Raw genomic sequence first — 21,568 nt, forward strand, 5'->3', positions numbered from 1 at the left:
TTCTTATGTTGTTGTTGATTTTTATTTTGGTGGTTGTGGGTTGGGGTGGAGGTGAATACAACAACAATTATGAAGTGGAAGAGTACAGTCCCTGAGAAGAGAGAAGTGTTAACATTATCTGTTACCACCGAGGCCAGAAAAGAAATTTTGGTTTCCAAACATTTCCAAAAGTCCCATAGTTTGGTGTGGATAGAACAGAAGAGAATAATACAGCACACAAACAGGCCCTTCGGCCCACCATTTCTGTGCCAACCATGATGCCATTCCAAACTAATCCCATCTGCCTGCACATGGTCTGTATCTCTGTTTTCTGTCTGTTCATGTGTCTGTATAAATGCCTAAATATGGCATTTAGAGCAGAAAGAAGCAAGGTCATATTTTTACAGGTTCAGGACATGTCTACTCCCATTAATCAAAAGATGGGTGGTGTCATCAACAGTTCTATCAAGGGACACTTATTCAGCAATAACCCGCTTCCTGACTCTCAATTTGGTTTCTGCCAGTGAGACTCAGCTCCTGGCCTCATTATGGCTTTGGTCTAAATGTGGTCAAAAGATATGAACTGCAGAGTTGAGGCGAGGGGGACAGCCTTCAATATTAAGGGGACATTTGGCAAGAGTTTGGCAGACAACAGCCCGAGCAAAACTAGAGTCAGTAGGAATCGGTGGGGGGAAGAGAGAAGAAGGTCTCTGCTGATTGGAGTCCGAGCACAAAAGAAGATGGTTGTGATTGTTGGAGGTCAATCATTTCACCTCCAGGACCTCTCTGCAGGAGCTCCTCAGGGTAGTGTTCGGTGATAGATCACCATACCAGTTATGGCGTATGTAGTTCCATTCCCTAACTTTGAGGGAATGAAAATGGGGCTATACCTGGGCAAATTGCCAGGGTGGGAGAAAGTAAAGATTATACTGAGGACAAAAGCATCAATGGTGAACACGAGGAACTGGTTAAATAGATCAACTGAAATCACTTGGATATATTCAAAACTCAGTTATTCATTGCTCAGCTGTACAAGAAATGTAATATTAAATAGGCTTTGCAACTTGTTATTAAGGAATAATTTTACTGTTTTTAAGCAAAGTTCAGGTACTGAGTTAGATACATTGAAATGCCACTTAAAACTATAGTGGAATTAAACTGTATCAGAAAACTATCCTGGAGCTCTGATCTAACTCTGTCTTTAATGGCTGGAAGAGGTATCTTGATGGTTGTGGGTTGCACTCCCTAGATAATGCACTCCCTAGATCTGTTCACAAGTAAACCAAATCTGATCTGACCTAATTAGAGAGATTAATTTCTCTCCTAGATCCCTGATTACATCAGATAAAGGGCATCTTTTTCAGCTAATCCCTCCCCCATGCTCTCAGTCAGATGATCTGAGTTTTAAAATGTATATTTGCAAATCGCCTGAATGGTGCCAGTCCATGGGATTAGGGCATCACTTGGGAAGGATTTAACAAAAGGAGAGTTTAGGCCACTGTTCTTTGAGAAGAGGTAAATGATTCTTTGAAATGTCCATCACAGGTAGAAAGGACGGTTAAGAAAGCATTTAGCATGCTTGCCTTCACACTCAAATCTTTGAGTGTAGGAGTTGGGACAACGTATTGAAGTTGTACAGGATATTGATGAGGCCTCTTCTGGAGTAGTGTGCACAGTTCTGGTCTTCCTGTTATAGGAAGGTTTCACAAGAAATTTACTGGAATGTTGCCAGGAATGGAGTGTTTGAGCTGTAGGGAGAGGCTGGAACCTCTTTCACTGGAGTGGAGGAGGTCGAGGGGTGACTGACACAGAGGTTTATGAAATCATGAAGGGTGGAGTTAAGGTGAATGGCAGGTAATTTTCCCTTGGGTGTGGGATTTCATGACTAGGAGGCGTATTTTTAAGATGACAGGAAAAAGATTTTAAAAAGACACCGGGGCAAACTTCTTTTACAGAGAGTGGTTTGTATATGGAATGAATTTCTACGGGAAGTGGTGGATGCAGGTACAGTGACAATGTTTTAAAGACATTTAGAGAAGTACATGAATAAGAAATGTTTGGAGGGACTACAGGCCAAGCGCAGCAGGCAAGAGGAGTTGAGTTTGGGATTATGGTCAGCACGGACTGGTTGGACCAAGGGTCTGTTTTCGTGCTGTATGACTCTCTGACCAAGTATCACTTTGATTTAGCATTCCTTTGGACAATTCACAAGAGAACTACGGTGAAAAAAAAAAGCAGTTATTAATCCATTGGATATTTTAGTTAATCGAGAGATTTCAGTTGCTATGTCATGAATGCAGTAAAGGTGAAATCACTGATTTAAATTGTACCAGATCTGTGGCAGCACTGGAGCCAACTCTAACTATACAAATATTGTAGAAATCCATTAATTACACTCTGACAAAAAAAACGCCACTAGAGGTGCACAGCAGAATCAGATAATCAAATCACTGCCTCAGTAAAAGCTAGCAGACAGTGAAAGCCAGCATGAATCTTCAGTGAAGAGTTGTCAATGACAAATATCTGTACCAAATGACGCATCCAAACAGCCAAGAAAATATTCAGGCTTATTAGCCATTAGAAAAGCACACCAGTGTGTTTTTTTTTCACTCACCTTGTAAATCTCATAGTTTAACTCCAGTCCCTCCTTCTCATCATACACGGTATACGAGTGAATGAGAAATCCAAATGGTCTGAAGGAAGCGTCCTTTTCCAGCTGCACAATAAACTCATCAAGGTTGATGCAGTAACCAGCTGGGATAAATTCTAACATTTTACTTTCAACATTATCAACCTAGATAGGAACAAATTGTTTACAGTAAACTATAGAGCTTTAAGCACATTGGAAGCAGTTTCTTTTTTCTGTTCCCTCCCTCTCATATTCTTTTCTTGCCACATTGTGCAATCTCTTATGGATTCCACAGGTCAAAAGACAGAAGCAATTTTATGGCAGCTGAGAAGCAGATCCCCAGACAGCTGTCTGTCTCTATAATTCTGCTTGGCAATGCTGTCATTTCCCTGTTTTTTTTTTAAATCAATACATGGCATGAACAGCAACACCTCAGAGGAGGTACTCTAACCTGTCAATTTGTGAAAATATTTAGCTAGAAAACACATTATTTCCCCGTTTTCACCAGGAAAGGCCTTACAGGATTTATTAAATGACTGCAAAGCAAATTCCTCATTGTGCTATAAACAAACTTACAAAATAACACTTAGTTTAAGTAACATCATCAATGAAATGGCTTTTCTAAAGTTTTTTTTAAATGCGGTGCATCATTATTTCATCATCCTTCCTTTGGATGAAATGACTGCCAGGTGTTTGACTCAAGCCCACAATTACAGAATGGAAGGCTGTCGGTCCTAATACTCCAAGCTTGCAAGATGTCATTTCAGGTACCTCTTGAGGTCAAAGCAGTGAAGTCAACTTCTGCTCCCTTGAAAGATTTTTGCTGTTGCACAGGCATCAGCAGCCCTACCTCATCTGGTTGACAGCTCCTATGTAGGAGCTCAAACAGAGAACCAGTGGGTCACATAACCAAGGGAGAGGTGAGGAGAAAAGAAAGGTTTATCTTAATCAAATGGGACATTCACATCTGGGATTGATCAAGACCAAAAACCTTGTGAAATTTACAACTCCCTAACTCAGGGGCACCAAGGTTACCTATAAAGCAACCACAAACCAGATGCAACCAGTGAATAGTGCATTGCAGAACCTCACTGGTCTGAACAGACTGCAGTACTATGACACAGTGCATAATCAGAGCACTGCTTAGGCTAGTTAAAACCTTGTGAAGTCAAGCAACATTTCAATAGCCTACCTCTACGTTGTCATATTTTTCTACAACTTTGCTGGAGTATTTGATATTGAAGAATGTAGTGAGGCTGCAGGTACTGTAGTACAATTGGATTTCAAGGTCCTTGTAGCCAAATACTGATTCTCTGCAGGCAAAGCAGAAATAACCACATGTTGATAGAGTATTTGTAGAAGTTAGACTTATTTTCTCTTTACTTTTAATGCAGGGCCATTTATAAACTCAAATGAGCACATTTACTTGATGTTTAGTAACACAGTGGGCATGTCTGATGCCTCATTTATATTAGAGCTGCCTCAGTGGAAACACTGCTATCAACTGAGCAGCCCTTCCAAATAACTTATACACTTGCCTGTAATTGCAGGACACCTCAAAGTGCTTTCCAGCCAATGAAATACTTCTTAGGCATAGTCACAATTGTTCCACAGGAAACACGGCAGCCAATTTGCGCACTGCAAGATCCCATAGACAGCAATGTTGTAATAATGGGATCACCTGTTCTTACTGCGCTGATATTTCTTGGCAAATGGAAGAGTCGCGCTCGCTGCTTTGTAGAAAACTTTTGCGCAAATGCTGCTAAGCCTCAGCGTAAACGAGCTGTATGAGAGAACTGCTTGCACTGGAAGAACTTCTGCTAACATGGGGCTTACTAATAAGCTCTTTAAATAATGCAACAAAACAGCAAGGTTTACTCAGCAATTAGTTGATATCACCACATTTACATGGTACAAAATGAAGGAAAGGAGCCCAGACCTCCTCCAAGCCAGGAGGTCTGGGCTCAAGTCCTACCTATTCCAGAGGTGTGTGATATTTTCTAATCGCCCTGTTGAGAGAAATTATCTAAACGAAGTGATACGAAACTTCAAAAATCAAAAGATTGTCAAACCATTTATATCTATTGCATATTAAATTTAATATAAAGTATTCCACTGAAAACATTCAAACCCATCTCTTTGAATAGAATGCTCTCCTGTAAAAATGAATGCATTTACCTGCAATATCTGATACACCTGTAGGCAGTATTGCAAGGAGTTCCAGTGTTAAATGTGTCACATAAACTCTGGCATCACACCCCATTCCTCTGAATGAGTCGAATGGCTTGTTCTTGGGCTGTATACTCTAAGTGATCTCTCAAAGAGCTTGTATTCTACACGTGTATCATATAGTTGAGTGCAAATCAATCAAAGACATAATTATAAGTACAATGCACTGGTCAGACCACACCTTGATTGCAAAGTGCCGTACACAATGTAGTGAAGTTCCATGGGGCTGGCTGACTGTCAAATAGATTGTGCAATGAGGAAGAACTGGAAACCGTGGGCTCTGTTCCCTTCAGAAAAGATAGGATCTTGGAGGAATGTTCCATCTTGACTCAGTTGATAGTACCTTCATCAGGCTATGGGTTGAAGCCCATAATCTCGGCTGTCACCTGAACACATTACTAAAGGAATACCATTTTGCAAACATTGAACTGAACAGCCTACATTGCTAGCTCAGATGAATAACAAACATCAGTGGCACGATATGACAAAGAGTAGTGAGCTATTTCGGTATTCTGGCCAATATTTTGCCCACATTTAACACAAAGTACTGTGTACTGTCCTCAGCAGCCCATTATAGAAAACATCAAAATATGGAAAAGGGACAGTAACAATTTCCTACAATCACACCAGGGGTAAAAGACAAAGACTTCTTTGGAGGGGAATGCAAATGCAACATTGTTTCCATGAGTTAGTGAATAGGTGACAGAGGAAGCACAGACTGAGGATTACCAGTGGAAGAAGGGGGATGTCAGAAGAAATGTTTTCACACAGAGTTGAGAGAATAGGACTGCTTTGCAGTGAAAACAAGATGATATGGAGGCAGGGTTTAAAACAAACAGAGTCAACTACTAGGATATGAAAGGACAGAAGAAACATCCATTCAACCAACTTGGTTTTGATCAAAAGACACCAGGATTGCTCCAGGATCTTTTTGGAAATTTGGGGTGGACATGAAGTTCGAAAACATCATCCAATTTCAAAATCACAAAAGTGTCAGTCTCCAATAAGAGCCAAGAGCATTTTAAACAAAGATAGCTCAATGCAATTAGTCAGCACCACAGTCCTAGGCTCTCACAAGGGTACAAAGTTCCACCTGAGACCAGGTAAATTAGATGAGCAGCATAAAATTAGAAAGGGACACAGAGACAGATTACATTTTAGCAGTAAGAGCAATGCTCGGCAAATCCAAGAAACAATGAATGATTTTGGTATGCAGGAAAGCTAAAAACTTCAAAACAAGTAAATCCCCTGGACAGACTGTGCTTCTGTTAAAGTGCTAAGACACTAAGGAGGAGACCTGTGTGTGGTACTGATATTCATCAAGAGCACATCAATGGACATTGGGAGGTTTCAGTAGATGGAAGAGAGGCTAGTTTGTTGCTCAGATTCAAAATAAAAGGGAACAACCACAGACTCAGGAGATGACCACATAAAGAACATAAGGTGATTAAGGAAAGAATGTGTCTGTAATATTACATCATATTAAATTGAAATTCAGACAAAAGAATGACAGAGTCTCTCTAAAGTAAGATGATTTTATTACTATTAGAAAATTCTTACACAGAGTGATCAACACATGGAACATACACCTGGGGAGGCAGAAACCCTGAAGCCATTTATCAAACCATTCCAGGATAGAGGGGGAAAGGATTACAAGGCCTTTCTGGTGTATAATTTCATCATTTACAAATACCTTACAATAAGGTACCTGGGAACAGGTGTATCATACTTCTAGGAGTGGGATAAAGCAACAATAGATACTTAACTAACATGTTTAAAATATCAACATCTCAAGGCACTTCAGAGACAAAATAAGATGAAATGACAGCTAGAGAAATGAGAGATATTAGGGCTGAGAAACAAAGGTTTGGTCAAAGAGGTCAGTTCTAAGGTGTGTCTGAATGGATAGATGTAGAGAGACACGGAGTAGAGAAAGAGATTTCAGCAGGTTAGGGCTACTGAAAGCACACTCTCAAGTGGTGAAACAACTAAAATCACTTCGGGTGCTCAAGAGGCCAGAACTAGGTGAGCACAGATATTAAGTGCTATGTTTAGGAGATGAGAGATATATGGAAGGGCGAGGCCATAGAGAAATTTGGAAACAAGGATGAGATGCCAAACAGACACACGAGAATTCCTACAACTCTAAGAACAAACACATTGAGTTAGACTCCATCTACTACCCACTGAGAAAAACAGGAAATGACATCACCAACCCAAACACATAAATAGAAAGCAGGAACCACGCACACTGTTTCTCCCGAGGCCCAATGAAGATGTTACTCAAATATCGGGAAATGAATCTCCCAGCTCAGCAAGCAAATCTACATCCAGAACCTCAACTTGAGCTACAAATCTTCTCAAAGCTCGCTGAGAATTTTTAAATTAAGACACTGATTGAAAGGAAGCCAACATGGGTCAGCGAGCAGAGAGGTGATGGGGAATGGGACTTAGTGCAAGTCAAGAAAGGGCTTCAAGTTTACAGAGGTTAGAATGTGGATGACCAGCCAGGAGTGTGTTAGAATAGCCTAATCTAGAAGTAACAAAGGCATGAATGAGGCTTTTAGCAGATGAGCTCAAACAGAGTCAAATATCAGGTAATGTCACCAAGATAGAAAATAGGCAGACTTAATGATGATGTGGAACTCAAATCAGAAGGATCAAATATCAGAGAATGGTTACAGCACAGAAGACAGCTATTCAGCCAATCATGTCTGTAACCATTCTCTGCGACAGCAACTCAGCTGATCCCACCCCGCCCCTGACATTTTCCCCGTAGCCCTGCAAAATTTTTTCACTTCAGACAAATACCCAATTCTTTTTGAAAAACCTTGATTGAAACTGCCTCCACCACACACATAGGCAGCACATGCTAGATCTCGATGTCATGTTGCTATTGTTTCTTTTGCTAACTACCTTAAATCTGGGCCCTCTGGTTTGTGATTGTTCCACCAATGTCCAGGTGCCTCATGATTTTCAGCATCGTTATCAAATTTCCTCTCAGCCTTCTCTTCTCCAAGGAGAACAGTCCCAGCCTCTCCAATCTATCGAGATAATTAAAATTCCTGAACTCTGGAACTATTCTCATAAATCTACGTTTCATCTCTTCGAAAATCTTCCCATTCTTGCTAGTGCGGAGCCCAAAATTGGGCAATACTGCAGTTAAGGCAGGAAAGTAAACAATTAAATAAATACTTGGTATGCAAACCTCTTGGAATAGCAATCTATAACTGCATTCTAAACAAGAGCAACACTGTTCACTTGATAAAATGAGGCGTGTGAAACCTTCACAAATGATTGAAGTGGGTTTCATGGACAGATGTAGTTTTAGTCAGACGTGAATACAGTTGCAGGGAATTCTTGGTATTTCAACCTCTGAATAGATTTCCTACGACATCCAGCATGTTCTATGTATCCTCTCGCTCTACCTGTCCAGAGATGTTGAATTCCAGCAAGCAAACCACCTTTCTGGTTTATGAAAAAAGAACTAAAAATGTACATTAGTTTGTTCTCAACTGTGAGCCTTGGAGAGAAACAGATCCAGTGCTAACTGCACTAATCAAAATTATGGTTAAAACTGGTTGGCAAGGTTAGATCTCATGGAATACAGGGAGAACTAGCCATTTGGATACAGAACTGGCTCGAAGATAGAAGACAGAGGGTGGTGGTGGAGGGTTTCCTTTATTGGTCAGAGTATTGAGAATTGGAGTTGGGAGGTCATGTTGCATTTGTACAGGACATTGGTTAGGCCACTGTTGGAATATTGCATGCAATTCTGGTCTCCCTCCTATTGGAAGGATGTTGTGAAACATAAAAGGGTTCAGAAAAGATTTATAAGGATGTTGCCAGGGTTGGAGGATTTGAGTTATAGGGAGAGGTTGAATAGGCTGGGGCTGTTTTCCCTGGAACGTCAGAGGCTGAGGGGTGACCTTATGGAGGTTTATAAAATAATGAGGGGCATGTATAGGATAAATAGACAAAGTCATTTCCCTGGGGTGGGGGAGTCCAGAACTAGAGGGCATAGATTTAGGGTGAGAGGAGAAAGATATATAAGGAACCAAAGGGGCAAACTTTTCACGGAGAGGGTGGTGTGTATATGGAATGAGCTGCTAGAGGAAGTGGTAGGGGCCAGTACAATTGCAACATTTAAAAGGCATCTGGATGGGTATACGAACAGGAAAGGTTTGGAGGGATATGAGGTAGTGCTGACAAGTGGGACTAGATTGGGTTGAGATATCTGGTCGGCATGGACAAGTTGGACCGAAAGGTCTGTTTCTGTGCTGCACATTTCTATGACTCTAAGTCACAAGCATGGCAGACAAAAATGCTAAAGAAAGACCTGTGTTTATATTACATCTTTCATGTCCTCAGGACTTCCTAATACATTTTACAGCCACTTAAGTACTTTTGAAGTCAACATTGTAGCAAATTCATTCTCACAAGATCCCACTAAAAGTAATGAGTCAAATCTTGGGCTGAGGGATAAATATTTACTAGAATATTAGTGTGAACACCAATACTTTTCCTTGAAGCAGTGCCATGGAATATTTTATATAAACAATTATAGATGGGGTATCTTATACATGCAATGTAGCATGCCGCCAATACTGCTCTGGGGATATCAGCCCGGATTGTATGCTTAGGTCTTTATATTTAACTATGTACCTTTTAACTCATGAAGAATAAGTGCTACTGATTGAGCCATAACTGATGCTATGCTAAATCAGGCAGACCAGAACCAGACGAGAGCACATGGTAACCAAAAACAGCCAATTCAAGAACACAGCATGAAAACAAAAACCAAAAGCAATTATGAAAGCTTGCAACATATTGCATAGGTAATGACAGCCCTATCAACAAGTTCCAATGTAACAAATCACATACTCATCTCCAAACACTTGGTGACTGTATAATGGACTGAAGCTCATGGTCTCATCTTCCAGGTCTTCAACGAAGCGAACTAGTAATATGGAAAAAACACATCATGCTGACTCTCTGATTTCAGAGAAAGAAACAGCAGAACCAATTTCGTTAGCACCCAATAGTTACATTAACAGCTCAATAAGTAGAGAAATCATACTCCCCTAGGAGTTATTTCAGAAAAGTAATGTTCTACCCCCAAAGAGGAGGATTATACACTGGTTCATCGCTGAATGTAATAAGCTATTTTGCAACATCACTGCAACATTTCCACCAACTTCAGTAACCAATTGGCCACAACATGACTTCCTTTCTCGCCCATCTCCACACCAACCCCTCCACCCCCATTTCTCCTTCGCTGTCTGATGTATAAAGGGGAGCAGTGTGCAAGTCATAAAAAGATTCTGTGCTTGAAGCACATACCTAACTTTAGCCGAATAGCCTTGTTGGTATCACACTTGTATTCTGCTAACTTCTTTTCCAGGTTCAAAAGCTCTACAGAAAATAAATCAGACATAAAAAGTTAGCAGAAAAAACACCTGATCTAGATAACCACTATTATTTCATGTGTAAACAGTCCTCATCAAGGCTACATCTCTTACATACAAGCAATCATCTCCTGTCAAATATCTCAGAAGGACAGAAGTGTTAAACTTCGTGGCATTACCATCGGCCACCAACAGTGGGCTTGGCCCTGGCATTCAGGAGTAATGGGATGAGATGCTATTACCTATGGCTGCACTGAAGTCAGCTTCCAGGGACTGGGAGGAGGTTAGGGGTACAGCAGCACTGAGACAGGCCCAAGGTTACAGAGTGACAGGAACCTGGAACTTAGTGGCATTAGAAGAGAACTTTCAAGGTTTTGAAGCACTGGTAGTAGCTTGAAGTAGAGGGGATGGTATAGAGAATTAAGGAGGTCATGTGTAACAATAGGAGAGTGCAGGATTTCAGAAAGGGCAGCAAAACGTGAGAGATTTTGAGTGTCCAATAGGACTGAAGGACTCATTTAGGACACTGAGGGGTTGCTGGAATCTGGGCATATGGGGAAGGTGGGGAATAAGGTCTTGAACAATGTCAAGAGAGAGGAAAGCAGAGGAGAACAGTATTAATTGCCATGTGTTGAAGCAACAGGTCACATCCTCCATTTCCCCTCTTCAGAGGTTTCCCATCCTCAGGTTTCTGATTTCAAGCAAATCAAATGTGATCATTAAGATTCACTGATTAGTAATCTGAGACCACAGGTGGGTGATTTTATTTTTGCTTTAAATTCATACAATGCATTGGTACTGTAAGCAGGATTGCTGAATTTATATGCAATTAACAAAATTCAATAAGAATTAGCCCATAAAAAGCTCCACGTTCATCATTATGCACTTTCCAGGTTTTTACGCATTGCCCAGCATATGCACTGTTCCTGCTTATGTCACCTTAAAACCTTAAACGAAATTGGCAAGGATGTGGAAAGTGGGCTGTGAAACAAGATGTACAAAGAACTGGGAGAGATCATACTGGAATAAGAGACAGAATCATACTGCATAGAAATAGGCCCACTTGCCACGATTTTTTGCCCCGTCGTGATGGAGATTCCCATCGGGGGGCCCTCAACAAAGCAGTCCTCCCCTTGTCCATTGAGAATCTGGGATGGAGAGTGTTGCACATGGCAGTCCCTTGCAATCGTAAATTGAGTAAGTTCACTAGGTCAGCAGAAGTGGGTACTGCAGATGCTGGAGAGGGCTTTTGCCCGAAATATCGACTTTCCCGCTGTTCGGATGCTGCCTGACCTGCTGTACTTTTCCAGCACCACTCTAATCTTGACACTAAGTTCACCACGTCCTCTGCCACATGCAGTTTTTCATACATACATCAAATAATTTCATGTGCAGCCCCTTTTTAGTTTCTATGAAGAGGCTGCTCCTTAAATTTTGATTGCATTTCTGTCCCACACTCCTGATCTACGGTCACTCTGCAAGGGGAGGAGCAGACAAGTCTTCTTATGGTTCTGCTCTTCGGCCTGAACAACATGGCCATCAATAGGTCCAGACAGCGGGCTAAGCAGGCTAATCGATCTTGACTGTTTGTCCCTCTTTCATGGTTACGAGCTTTGTGCATCATCACTCCAGAAACCGTTATTTCAATTAATAAGTTTCTGTTCCATTCAACTGTTAATTTGTGCTTTATTTCAATAGTACCCCAGCAGGAGCTGTTCAACTGTTATTTGTGACTTTCCATTTTATAAAGAGTAGAGAGCTATACTGTCAGTTTAAAAAAAAGAGTAGAGGGTGCTTTACTCTGCAATTAACCCCATACTGTCTGTCCTGGGACTGTTTGGGGACAGTGTGGAGGAAGCTTTACTCTATATTGAAATGCCTGTTCTGGGAATGTTGGATGGGGTAAGTGTCATGGGTGCATGACTTTCCAGTTTTTAAAAAAAAAAGTAGAAATAGGCCCTTTGGCCTACTACGTCTACGCCAACCAACAAACACCAATCTAAATAAATCTCTTACTTGTACTTGGTGCTACAAATTGTTTGCGCTCCAAACCACTTACTCCTCACCTTAAACTTGTGTTCGCTGGTCTTAGACATGTCTGCCACGGGGAAAAGGTTCTTATGATCTATGGTCCTCATAATTGTGTGTATCTCAATCAGATCCTCCCCCAACTGAGCCTCCTCGGCTCTAGGAAAAACGAGCCCAGCCTATCCAGTCTCCTGTCACAACTGAGACTGTTCATCCCACACAACATGCTGGTGACTCTCCTCTGCTCCCTGTCGAGTGTGATCACATTCGTCCGAGAGTGTAGTGACCAGAATGGCAAGAGGAGAGGAGAAGAAGAATGAGACTGGGGAGGAGGAAGAAGGAAGAAGGGAGGGCGAGAGAGAGAGAGAGAGAGAGAGAGAGAAGGGAGGGCGAGAGAGAGAGAGAGAGAGAAGGGAGGGCGAGAGAGAGAGAGAGAGAGAGAGAGAGAGAGAGAAGGGAGGGCGAGAGAGAGAGAGAGAGAGAAGGGAGGGCGAGAGAGAGAGAGAGAGAGAGAGAGAGAAGGGAGGGCGAGAGAGAGAGAGAGAGAAAACGAGAGAGAGAAGGGAGGGCGAGAGAGAGAGAGAGAGAGAAGGGAGGGCGAGAGAGAGAGAGAGAGAGAGAGAGAAGGGAGGGCGAGAGAGAGAGAGAGAGAGAGAGAGAAGGGAGGGCGAGAGAGAGAAGGGAGGGCGAGAGAGAGAGAGAGAAGGGAGGGCGAGAGAGAGAGAGAGAAGGGAGGGCGAGAGAGAGAGAGAGAAGGGAGGGCGAGAGAGAGAGAGAGAAGGGAGGGCGAGAGAGAGAGAGAGAGAGAAGGGAGGGCGAGAGAGAGAGAGAGAGAAGGGAGGGCGAGAGAGAGAGAGAGAAGGGAGGGCGAGAGAGAGAGAGAGAAGGGAGGGCGAGAGAGAGAGAGAGAAGGGAGGGCGAGAGAGAGAGAGAGAGAGAGAGAGAGAAGGGAGGGCGAGAGAGAGAGAGAGAGAGAAGGGAGGGCGAGAGAGAGAGAGAGAGAGAGAGAGAGAGAAGGGAGGGCGAGAGAGAGAGAGAGAGAGAAGGGAGGGCGAGAGAGAGAGAGAGAGAGAGAGAGAGAAGGGAGGGCGAGAGAGAGAGAGAGAGAGAGAAGGGAGGGCGAGAGAGAGAGAGAGAGAGAGAGAAGGGAGGGCGAGAGAGAGAGAGAGAGAGAGAGAAGGGAGGGCGAGAGAGAGAGAGAGAGAGAAGGGAGGGCGAGAGAGAGAGAGAGAGAGAAGGGAGGGCGAGAGAGAGAGAGAGAGAGAGAGAGAAGGGAGGGCGAGAGAGAGAGAGAGAGAGAGAAGGGAGGGCGAGAGAGAGAAAGAGAGAAGGGAGGGCGAGAGAGAGAGAGAGAGAGAGAAGGGAGGGCGAGAGAGAGAGAGAGAGAGAAGGGAGGGCGAGAGAGAGAGAGAGAGAGAAGGGAGGGCGAAAGGAGGGAGGGTGTGAGAGAGAGAGAGAGGAGGGCGGGTGTGAGAGAGAGAGAGAGGAGGGAGGGTGTGAGAGAGAGAGAGGACGAGAGAGAGGACGAGAGAGAGAGAACGAGAGAGAGAGAGAGAGAGAGAACGAGAGAGAGAGAGAGAGAGAGAGAGAGAGAGAGAGAGAGAGAAAACGAGAGAGAGAGAGAAAACGAGAGAGAGAAGGGAGGGCGAGAGAGAGAGAGAGAGAGAAGGGAGGGCGAGAGAGAGAGAGAGAGGAGGGAGGGTGTGTGAGAGAGAGAGAGAGAGAGGACGAGAGAGAGAGAGAGAGAAAACGAGAGAGAGAGAGAAAACGAGAGAGAGAAGGGAGGGCGAGAGAGAGAGAGAGAGAGAAGGGAGGGCGAGAGAGAGAGAGAGAGAAGGGAGGGCGAGAGAGAGAGAGAGAGAGAGAGAGAAGGGAGGGCGAGAGAGAGAAGGGAGGGCGAGAGAGAGAGAGAGAAGGGAGGGCGAGAGAGAGAGAGAGAAGGGAGGGCGAGAGAGAGAGAGAGAAGGGAGGGCGAGAGAGAGAGAGAGAAGGGAGGGCGAGAGAGAGAGAGAGAAGGGAGGGCGAGAGAGAGAGAGAGAAGGGAGGGCGAGAGAGAGAGAGAGAAGGGAGGGCGAGAGAGAGAGAGAGAAGGGAGGGCGAGAGAGAGAGAGAGAAGGGAGGGCGAGAGAGAGAGAGAGAAGGGAGGGCGAGAGAGAGAGAGAGAAGGGAGGGCGAGAGAGAGAGAGAGAAGGGAGGGCGAGAGAGAGAGAGAGAAGGGAGGGCGAGAGAGAGAGAGAGAGAGAGAGAGCGAGAGAGAGAGAGAGAGAGAGAGAGCGAGAGAGAGAGAGAGAGAGAGAGAGAGAGAGAGAAGGGAGTCAATTACAATGGAACATTCACCCATATCCCAAGAACATGTGGGAGAAACTGAGCATGCAGTCACATTTTACATCCTTGCATCTACAAGGGGCATCCAACAGTTTTCTTTTGTGCAATTCACAAATTCCACGCAATGATTAAGATATTTTTAGAGCTGGAATCAATCTTCTGTAGTGTGGCAATCAAACCGAAAGTAGCCTTCATGTGAAAGGACATCAAATGCCAAGGGATATGTAGGCCAGAACATTAAGGGGTATTGGGGCTCCATTTTTGAAGTTAGATATTTGATACTTGTGATCATTCCAACTATTTCTTTCAATATCTACATTCTCATAGTAGTTGCTCAAGGAAAGCTTGTGCTGTAATTACATCCTTTTGTCAGTGGTAGTAGTGTAGCACCAGGGGGAGCAGGAGGGTTAAATTTATATTGCACTTTTCATGACAACCAGATCATAGAAGTTATAGTACAGAAGGAGGCCACTCAACCCACTGTGTCTGCACTAGCTCCAGAAAGACTTACCCAGCTATCTAAATTCATCACTTTCAAATATATATCAAGTTCTCATTTGAAACCTCCTATGGAATCCACCTCCACCAATCTACCAGGTAACGCAAATCCTAACAACTCTCAGAGTAAAGACATTTCTCCTCATCTCACTCTTGGCTCTCTTGCTAACAATCTTGAAATTGGGATCCCCTAGTTACTGATAAAACAAAATACCCTTTTTCACCCGGTCACAGAATCCCAGGGTGGAAGCAGGCCATTCGGCCCAACTGGCCCACACCAACCCTCCGAAGAGCATTCCACAGACCCAACCCCTACCCTATATTTCCCATGGCTAACCCACCTAGCCTGCACACCCCTGAACACTATGGGCAAATTTAGCATAGCCAATCACCTAACCTGCACATCTTTGGACCGTGGGAGGAAACCAGAACATCCAGTGGAAACCCATTCAGACACAGAGTGTGTGCAAACTGCACACAGACAGTCACCCAAGAGTGGAATCGACCCCTGGTCCCTAGCACTGAGAGGCAGCAGTGCTAATCACTGAGCCACCTGTCAAAATTGCTGATAATTTTGAAAGCCTCAAGAAGATCACCTGTTAATCTTCTCTGCTCCAAGGAGAATAATCCCAATTTCTCTAATCTTTTCTTGTATCTGAAATCTCTAATTTCTGATATCATTCTAGTAAATCTCCCTTGAACTCTCTCCAGAGCTTTAACATCCTTCTTTAAATAAGGTGCCCAGAACTGAACACAATACTCCAATGTGGTCTGACCAGTGAATTGTAGAACTGTAGGATCACTCTCTTGCTGTTACACTCTATGTCTCCATGAATAAACCCAAGTATCCTATAAATCTGAACAACTGTTTCAACTTGCCTGGCCACCTTCAGAGAATTATGCACGTGAATCCTGAGGTCCCTCTGCTCCTGTATGCCCTTCAGAGTTGTATTGTCTCTCTCTATTTTTTCTACCAAAATGTAGTATTCCACATTTCTCTGCATTCCAAAATGCATGACCTCACATCTCAAAGCACTTTACAGTCAATGAAGTATTCATGAGTTTTCATCACTGTTGTGACACAGGAACAGAAACTGTGGAAGCCAAATTGCACAAAGGAAGACCCGGCAAATCTGATAATGATTAGAGAAATCTGTTCTTGTGATGTTAACTGAGGTATAAATATTGACTCCTCACCAGGAATAATTCCCTGACTCTTCTTTATGATAGTGACATGGGATCTATCACATCCAACACACCCTAGGAATGGGCCCTTGGTGTGACACGGTCTCACAGTACTGTACTTGAGTGTCAACCTTGATTTTTTGAAGTGGGACTTGAACCTGAAATCTTGTGATGGAGAGGCTTCCACCAACAGAGCCATGACTGTCACTGTGGAGGGTATAATTAAACATGCTTACACAAACAATTTCAAGTCTATATGGAAACTGCATGTAGAAATGTGTAAGCACATACATACCTGACTACGACTATCAGTCTGTCTGAGTTGGCAGCATTCATAGCGTTAAAAAAAATACAAGTAGACCATTCAAGCCCCTCAAGTCCAGTCTGTCATTCAGTAGTACTATGTCTGGTCTTCTAACTCAACCTCATTTTGCCATTATCCTCAATCCCCTCAAAAGTCCAAAAGCTTCATTGGATCTCAGCTTTAAGTATATTCATGAGACTCCACAAACTGCTGCTATAGTGAATTTCAAATATTTACCACTCTTTGAGTAAAGAAATTTCTTCTCATCTCAGTCCTAAATGACTAGCTCCTCATCCTGAAACTGTGACACCATGTTTTGATTCCCGAGGGAAACAACCTCGGTGTCTGTCCTGTCAAATTGCTTCAGAATCTTGTCTGTTTCAATGAGATCACTTCTCATCCTTCTAAACTCCAGAGAACATCGGCCCAATTCACTCAGCTTCTCATCGCAGGACAACGCTCTCACCTGAGAAATCAAGTTGGTGAAACTTCAGTGTACAACCTCAAAGACAAGTATCAACCTTTCTTAAGTTGAAAAGTGTGGTGCTGGAAAAACGCAGATCAGGCAGCATCCAAAGAGCAGAAGAATCAATGTTTCGGGCCTGTCTGACACGACGACTTTACTGTTCCTCAGATGCTGCCTGATCTGCTGTGCTTTAATAGTGCCATACTCTTCGACTCTGATCTCCAACATCAGCAGTCCTCACTTTCTCCTCAATCTTTCTTCAGTAAAGACCAAATCTGTGTTTAGCAGTCCACATGTGGTATCAAAAAAAGCCTTATACAATTACAGAAAGACTTCTTTACTAGTGTACTCTAACCCCTTTGCAGTCAAGTCCACATACCATTTGCAATCTCAATTACTCACTGTACCTGGACATACTTTGTGTATCATCTAAAAGCACAACCAGATTTCTCTGAACACCAACATTTAAAAGTTACCAGTCATGCAAAGTAAATTCTGTTTTCTGTTCTTCTGACTGAAGTGTATCACCTCATATTCCTCCACATTATCTGCCACATTCGCGTAATCAGTGCTGTCTTTTATGTCCTCCTCTCAGCACACATTTTGCAGCGTCAACAAACATTACTCTTAGTCCTTTCGTTCAAGCTATTAACGTAGGTTGTACACAGCCAAGCCCCATCCTTGAGGCACTCCACTAGCTACAGCCTGCCAATTTCAAAATAAGCCATTCACCCCTACTCTACTTTTTGCCCCATTAACTAATCCTTTATCCATGTTAATATATCAGATTTAACTTCTGGAGTCCTTTAGTGTGCATCTTATGGAGTGCCCTTTGAAAGTCTAAATACATACACCTCTGGTTCTCATCTCTCTCAAGACAGAAACATTCTTGAGAATCAGGGTGGATGAACATGATGGACTGAGATGAAAAGCGTTAAAAGTAGAGATCACTACAACTAAGCTAGATCGATTCAATAAGTCTGCAATGTTATCAATGGCTAGTTGTGGCAGAGTCAATTCTCAGCTTTGTCTGTTAAACACAATATCATCCTTTGACAGCCTCTTCCAAAACCCGCAACCTCTAGCATCTAGAAGAACAAGGGCAGCAGATGCACAGGAACACCACCACCTACAAGTTAACCTATAAGCCACTCACCATCCTGAGTTAGAAATGTATTGTTGTCCTTTCACTGTCACTCATTCAAAATTGTGGAACACCCTCCCGAACAGGACTGTGAGAGTACCTGCACCAGGTGAATTGCAGCAGTTCAAAAAGGCAACTTAGCACTGTCTTCTCAAGGGTAATTCAAGATTGGTAATAGACCATGGCCTAGCCAGAATACAATCATCCCTTGAATGGATAAGGAAACATCTTCAAAATTCTATTTTCTAAAATCACTGATTGTGTACACAAGGGGAAATTACCCAAACAGATTATTTTCTTTCCCAATTAGAATGGCTCTGCTGCCATGAGAATAATTTATGGATCCTGTAAGTTAAAGATTGCCTCATAACAATATAGCTCGTACTGCTGTCCTGCATGTGATGTTGGAATATTTAAGGCTTCTCCTATTGACATACACACATGTGCATCTAACCTATGGCACGAACTCACAGCTAATAGGTGACAGACACAGCAAGTCAAATGTCAAGCTTGAGAAATTTTGACCAAATTGAACAAGCTCAATGGTTGAGGAGCCTTTTATATTCTGGACATGTGCTCTTCAAATGTAAATTCACAGCTCTCACGCTGACAACGTAGTGAGTTACTTTATTACCTGGAGAACTTGCCATTATTCTTGCTCAGAGTTGGAAGGTGACGAGCTCAAGTAATACCGTTCAGGTTTTCAAATGCCACTGTGGCAGATACAGTTCAACCAGCGTGCCAGTTCCTGAATAAATCTTCTCGCTTTTTAATTTTTTTTTTGGGGGGGGGGGGGGGGGACGGACGGAAGAAAGTAAGTAATGTGTACAGTCATCACAGGAAAGGGGCAGCTTTAAGGGCAAAGTTGCGCTTTCCCTGCCTATAATTTCTCATGTACTCAATACCATGGCACTCCGAAGGAACATACGGGAGTCACTTGCCCCCATCAAATTTAAGCATTTTCTGAGAGACGGGGTAGTTCTCACCAATATTTCCCCTTCTCCAAACAAATCTACTTGGAAGTTATCGATCATTACACAGTCGAACCTGCAGCGAACTGGCTGGCGGATACTTCAAAACTACTGCAGTGGTTTGAGAACCCGGTAAGACATTTGGGGTGGGGAGAGAAACTTGCTCCGGAAATTGAAGTCTTAATTCCAGAAGGGAAAAGAAACGAACTTTAAACAGTTTACGATTCAAGTACACGTCGCCATAGAAGAACAGGAAAAGGGTCCCCATCCCCCGCCTGGGCCAGTTGACATATTGACAACGTCTCGAACGAAAGGACCACCAAGATCAACTGCCGCCATCACAAGATGAACAGCGACCGCAAAACACTAGCCGCACTTTTTTTTTCCCAGCCGGCTCGCAGTGTACACTCACCCGCCATATCAGCCTCCGGGCGCCGTTCCTACTCTCAAGCCCGAGAGAGAGAGAGAGGCCGAAGCCGAGGCCGAGGCCAATACCAATCCTCTGCTCAACTCGTACTGTCTGGAACCTCAGCACGTGACTGAGGGCAGCGCGCGCGGAAAGGTCGATCTCAGAAAAGTCCACCTAGAGACCACGCCCACTGACTGGCCTTTTCCCGCGCGGGTCAAGCATGACCAGTTTTCAAATCACGGCCTTATCCGATGTCCCTTGCTTCTTGACTCCTCTACAAAAGAAAGAACCCCTCCTGGTATGCACCTTGTCAAGTTCCTTCAGCATCTTACATGTTTCAATAAGATCATCTTTCATTCTTCTAAACTCTAATGGACTAAGACCCAATCTGGTTAACCTTTCTTCACACTCTCATCTCCAGAATAAGTCGAGTGAACGTTCCCTGAAGTGATTCTAATGCAGTTATATCTATTTTTAAATAAGGAGACCACACCCACAGTACTCTAGAAGTGGTTCTTGCACAGCTACCATAAAATTTCCTTACTTCTATATTCGATTCTTTTTGAATAAACACCCAAATTCTATTTGCTATCCTAATAATTTGATGTACAGTATCTTCATGCTATTTTCTTGAGATTGATGTACCAGGACACCAGAATCCAATTCCGTAATCCCTGTATGCCTTGTAGCATATGAACCTATTGTGCCACCTTAAGGCTGGTATCACCACCAAGTACATCCTTCCCTCTACTATTAGCTACATAGGTAGGAATGCCCCATTGGTACATGGGTGGTAAGGGCTAACATGTATTGTTAAGAAAATGTTGGAATCAATTATTTAGGATGTAATAGCAGAACATTTAGAAAATCATAATCTAATTGAGTCCAGTCAGTTCAGCTTCATGAAAGGGAAATCATGCCTGACTATGAGAATTTTTGAGAAAGTCTCAACCAGAGTGGATAGATGGGATAGATGTTTTGTATTTGGACTTCCAGGTGTTCAACAAGGTACCTCACAAAATGTTAATTCATAAGAGCCCATGGTATTGCAGGTAGTATATTGGCTCGTGGGCAGGAAACAGCGAGTGGGGACTGGGGCTCTTTTTCAGGTTGGTGACCTGTGACCAGTGGGGTGCGACCGGAATCAGTGCTGGGACTGCAACTGTTTATACATCAATGATTTGGAGTAAGGAAGCCAATCTACTCTAGCCAACTTTGTAGATGATACTGAAATAGGTGAAAAGGTAAGTTGCGAGAGGAATACAAAGAGTTTGCAGAGAGATATTGATAGGTTAAGTAAGTGGCCAAAAGTTGGCAATGGAGTATAATGTGGGAAAATATGAAGTTGTTCATTTTGTTAGGGAGAACAAAAGAACAGTATTATTTACAGGTAAATGGGGAAAAAAAACTTCCGAAAGCTGTAACACAAAGGGACTAGGGGCTACTTAGCACAAAGCACAGAAAGCTAGCACACAGGAAGGTGCAGCAGGTAATCAGGAAAGCTAATGGAATATTTCCTCTTATTTCAAGGAGGGTGGAGTATAAAAGTAGAGAAGTCTTACTTCAACTGTGTGATGTGCTAGTGACACCACATAGAGTCATAGAGTCTGGAGTACTGTGAGCACTTTTGGTCCCCTTCTTTAAGGACAGATATTATTTCATTGGAGCAGTTCAGAGAAGGTTCCCCAATATGAAGGGATTATCTTATGACCAAAGGTTAAAAAGGTTGGGACTCTACTCACTGGAGTTTAGAAGAATGAGAGGTGATGTCATAGAAACAGCACAGAAACAGATCCTTCGGTCCAATCAGTCCATGCCAAACATAATCCCAAACTAAACTAGTCCCACATGCATGTTCCTGGTCCTATTCATTTCCTATTCATGTACTTATTCAAATTCCTTTTAAATGTTGTAATTGTACCCACATCCACTACTTCCTCAGGAAGTTCATTCCACATGAACAACCCTCTGTAAAAACTTTGTCCCTCATGGA

General features: G+C 43.1%; 1 protein-coding gene across 2 annotated transcripts in view; it reads right to left on the reverse strand.

Moving 5' to 3' along the window:
- hat1 (histone acetyltransferase 1) overlaps positions 1–19,710 on the reverse strand; it is a 47,995-nt gene extending 28,285 nt beyond the window's left edge. Inside the window, exons 1-5 of one of the 2 annotated variants that reach the window (XM_043682057.2) lie at positions 19,579–19,710; positions 10,181–10,252; positions 9,722–9,797; positions 3,801–3,921; positions 2,594–2,773 (exon numbers count right to left, since the gene is read on the reverse strand). In XM_043682057.2, the coding sequence (XP_043537992.1) occupies positions 2,594–2,773; positions 3,801–3,921; positions 9,722–9,797; positions 10,181–10,252; positions 19,579–19,585 (456 nt within the window). In that variant the 5' untranslated portion in view covers positions 19,586–19,710. Of the gene's footprint in view, positions 1–2,593; positions 2,774–3,800; positions 3,922–9,721; positions 9,798–10,180; positions 10,253–18,829; positions 18,961–19,578 lie in introns of those variants that run through there. The other variant, XM_087985563.1, reaches the window with a different exon arrangement.
- Positions 19,711–21,568: the final 1,858 nt, after the last annotated feature.

This window comes from Chiloscyllium plagiosum, unplaced genomic scaffold (assembly GCF_037043375.1).
Source record: "Chiloscyllium plagiosum isolate Xiang-an unplaced genomic scaffold, Cpla_swu_hap1 HiC_scaffold_53X, whole genome shotgun sequence".
In the NCBI taxonomy this organism is placed as follows: Eukaryota; Metazoa; Chordata; class Chondrichthyes; order Orectolobiformes; family Hemiscylliidae; genus Chiloscyllium; species Chiloscyllium plagiosum.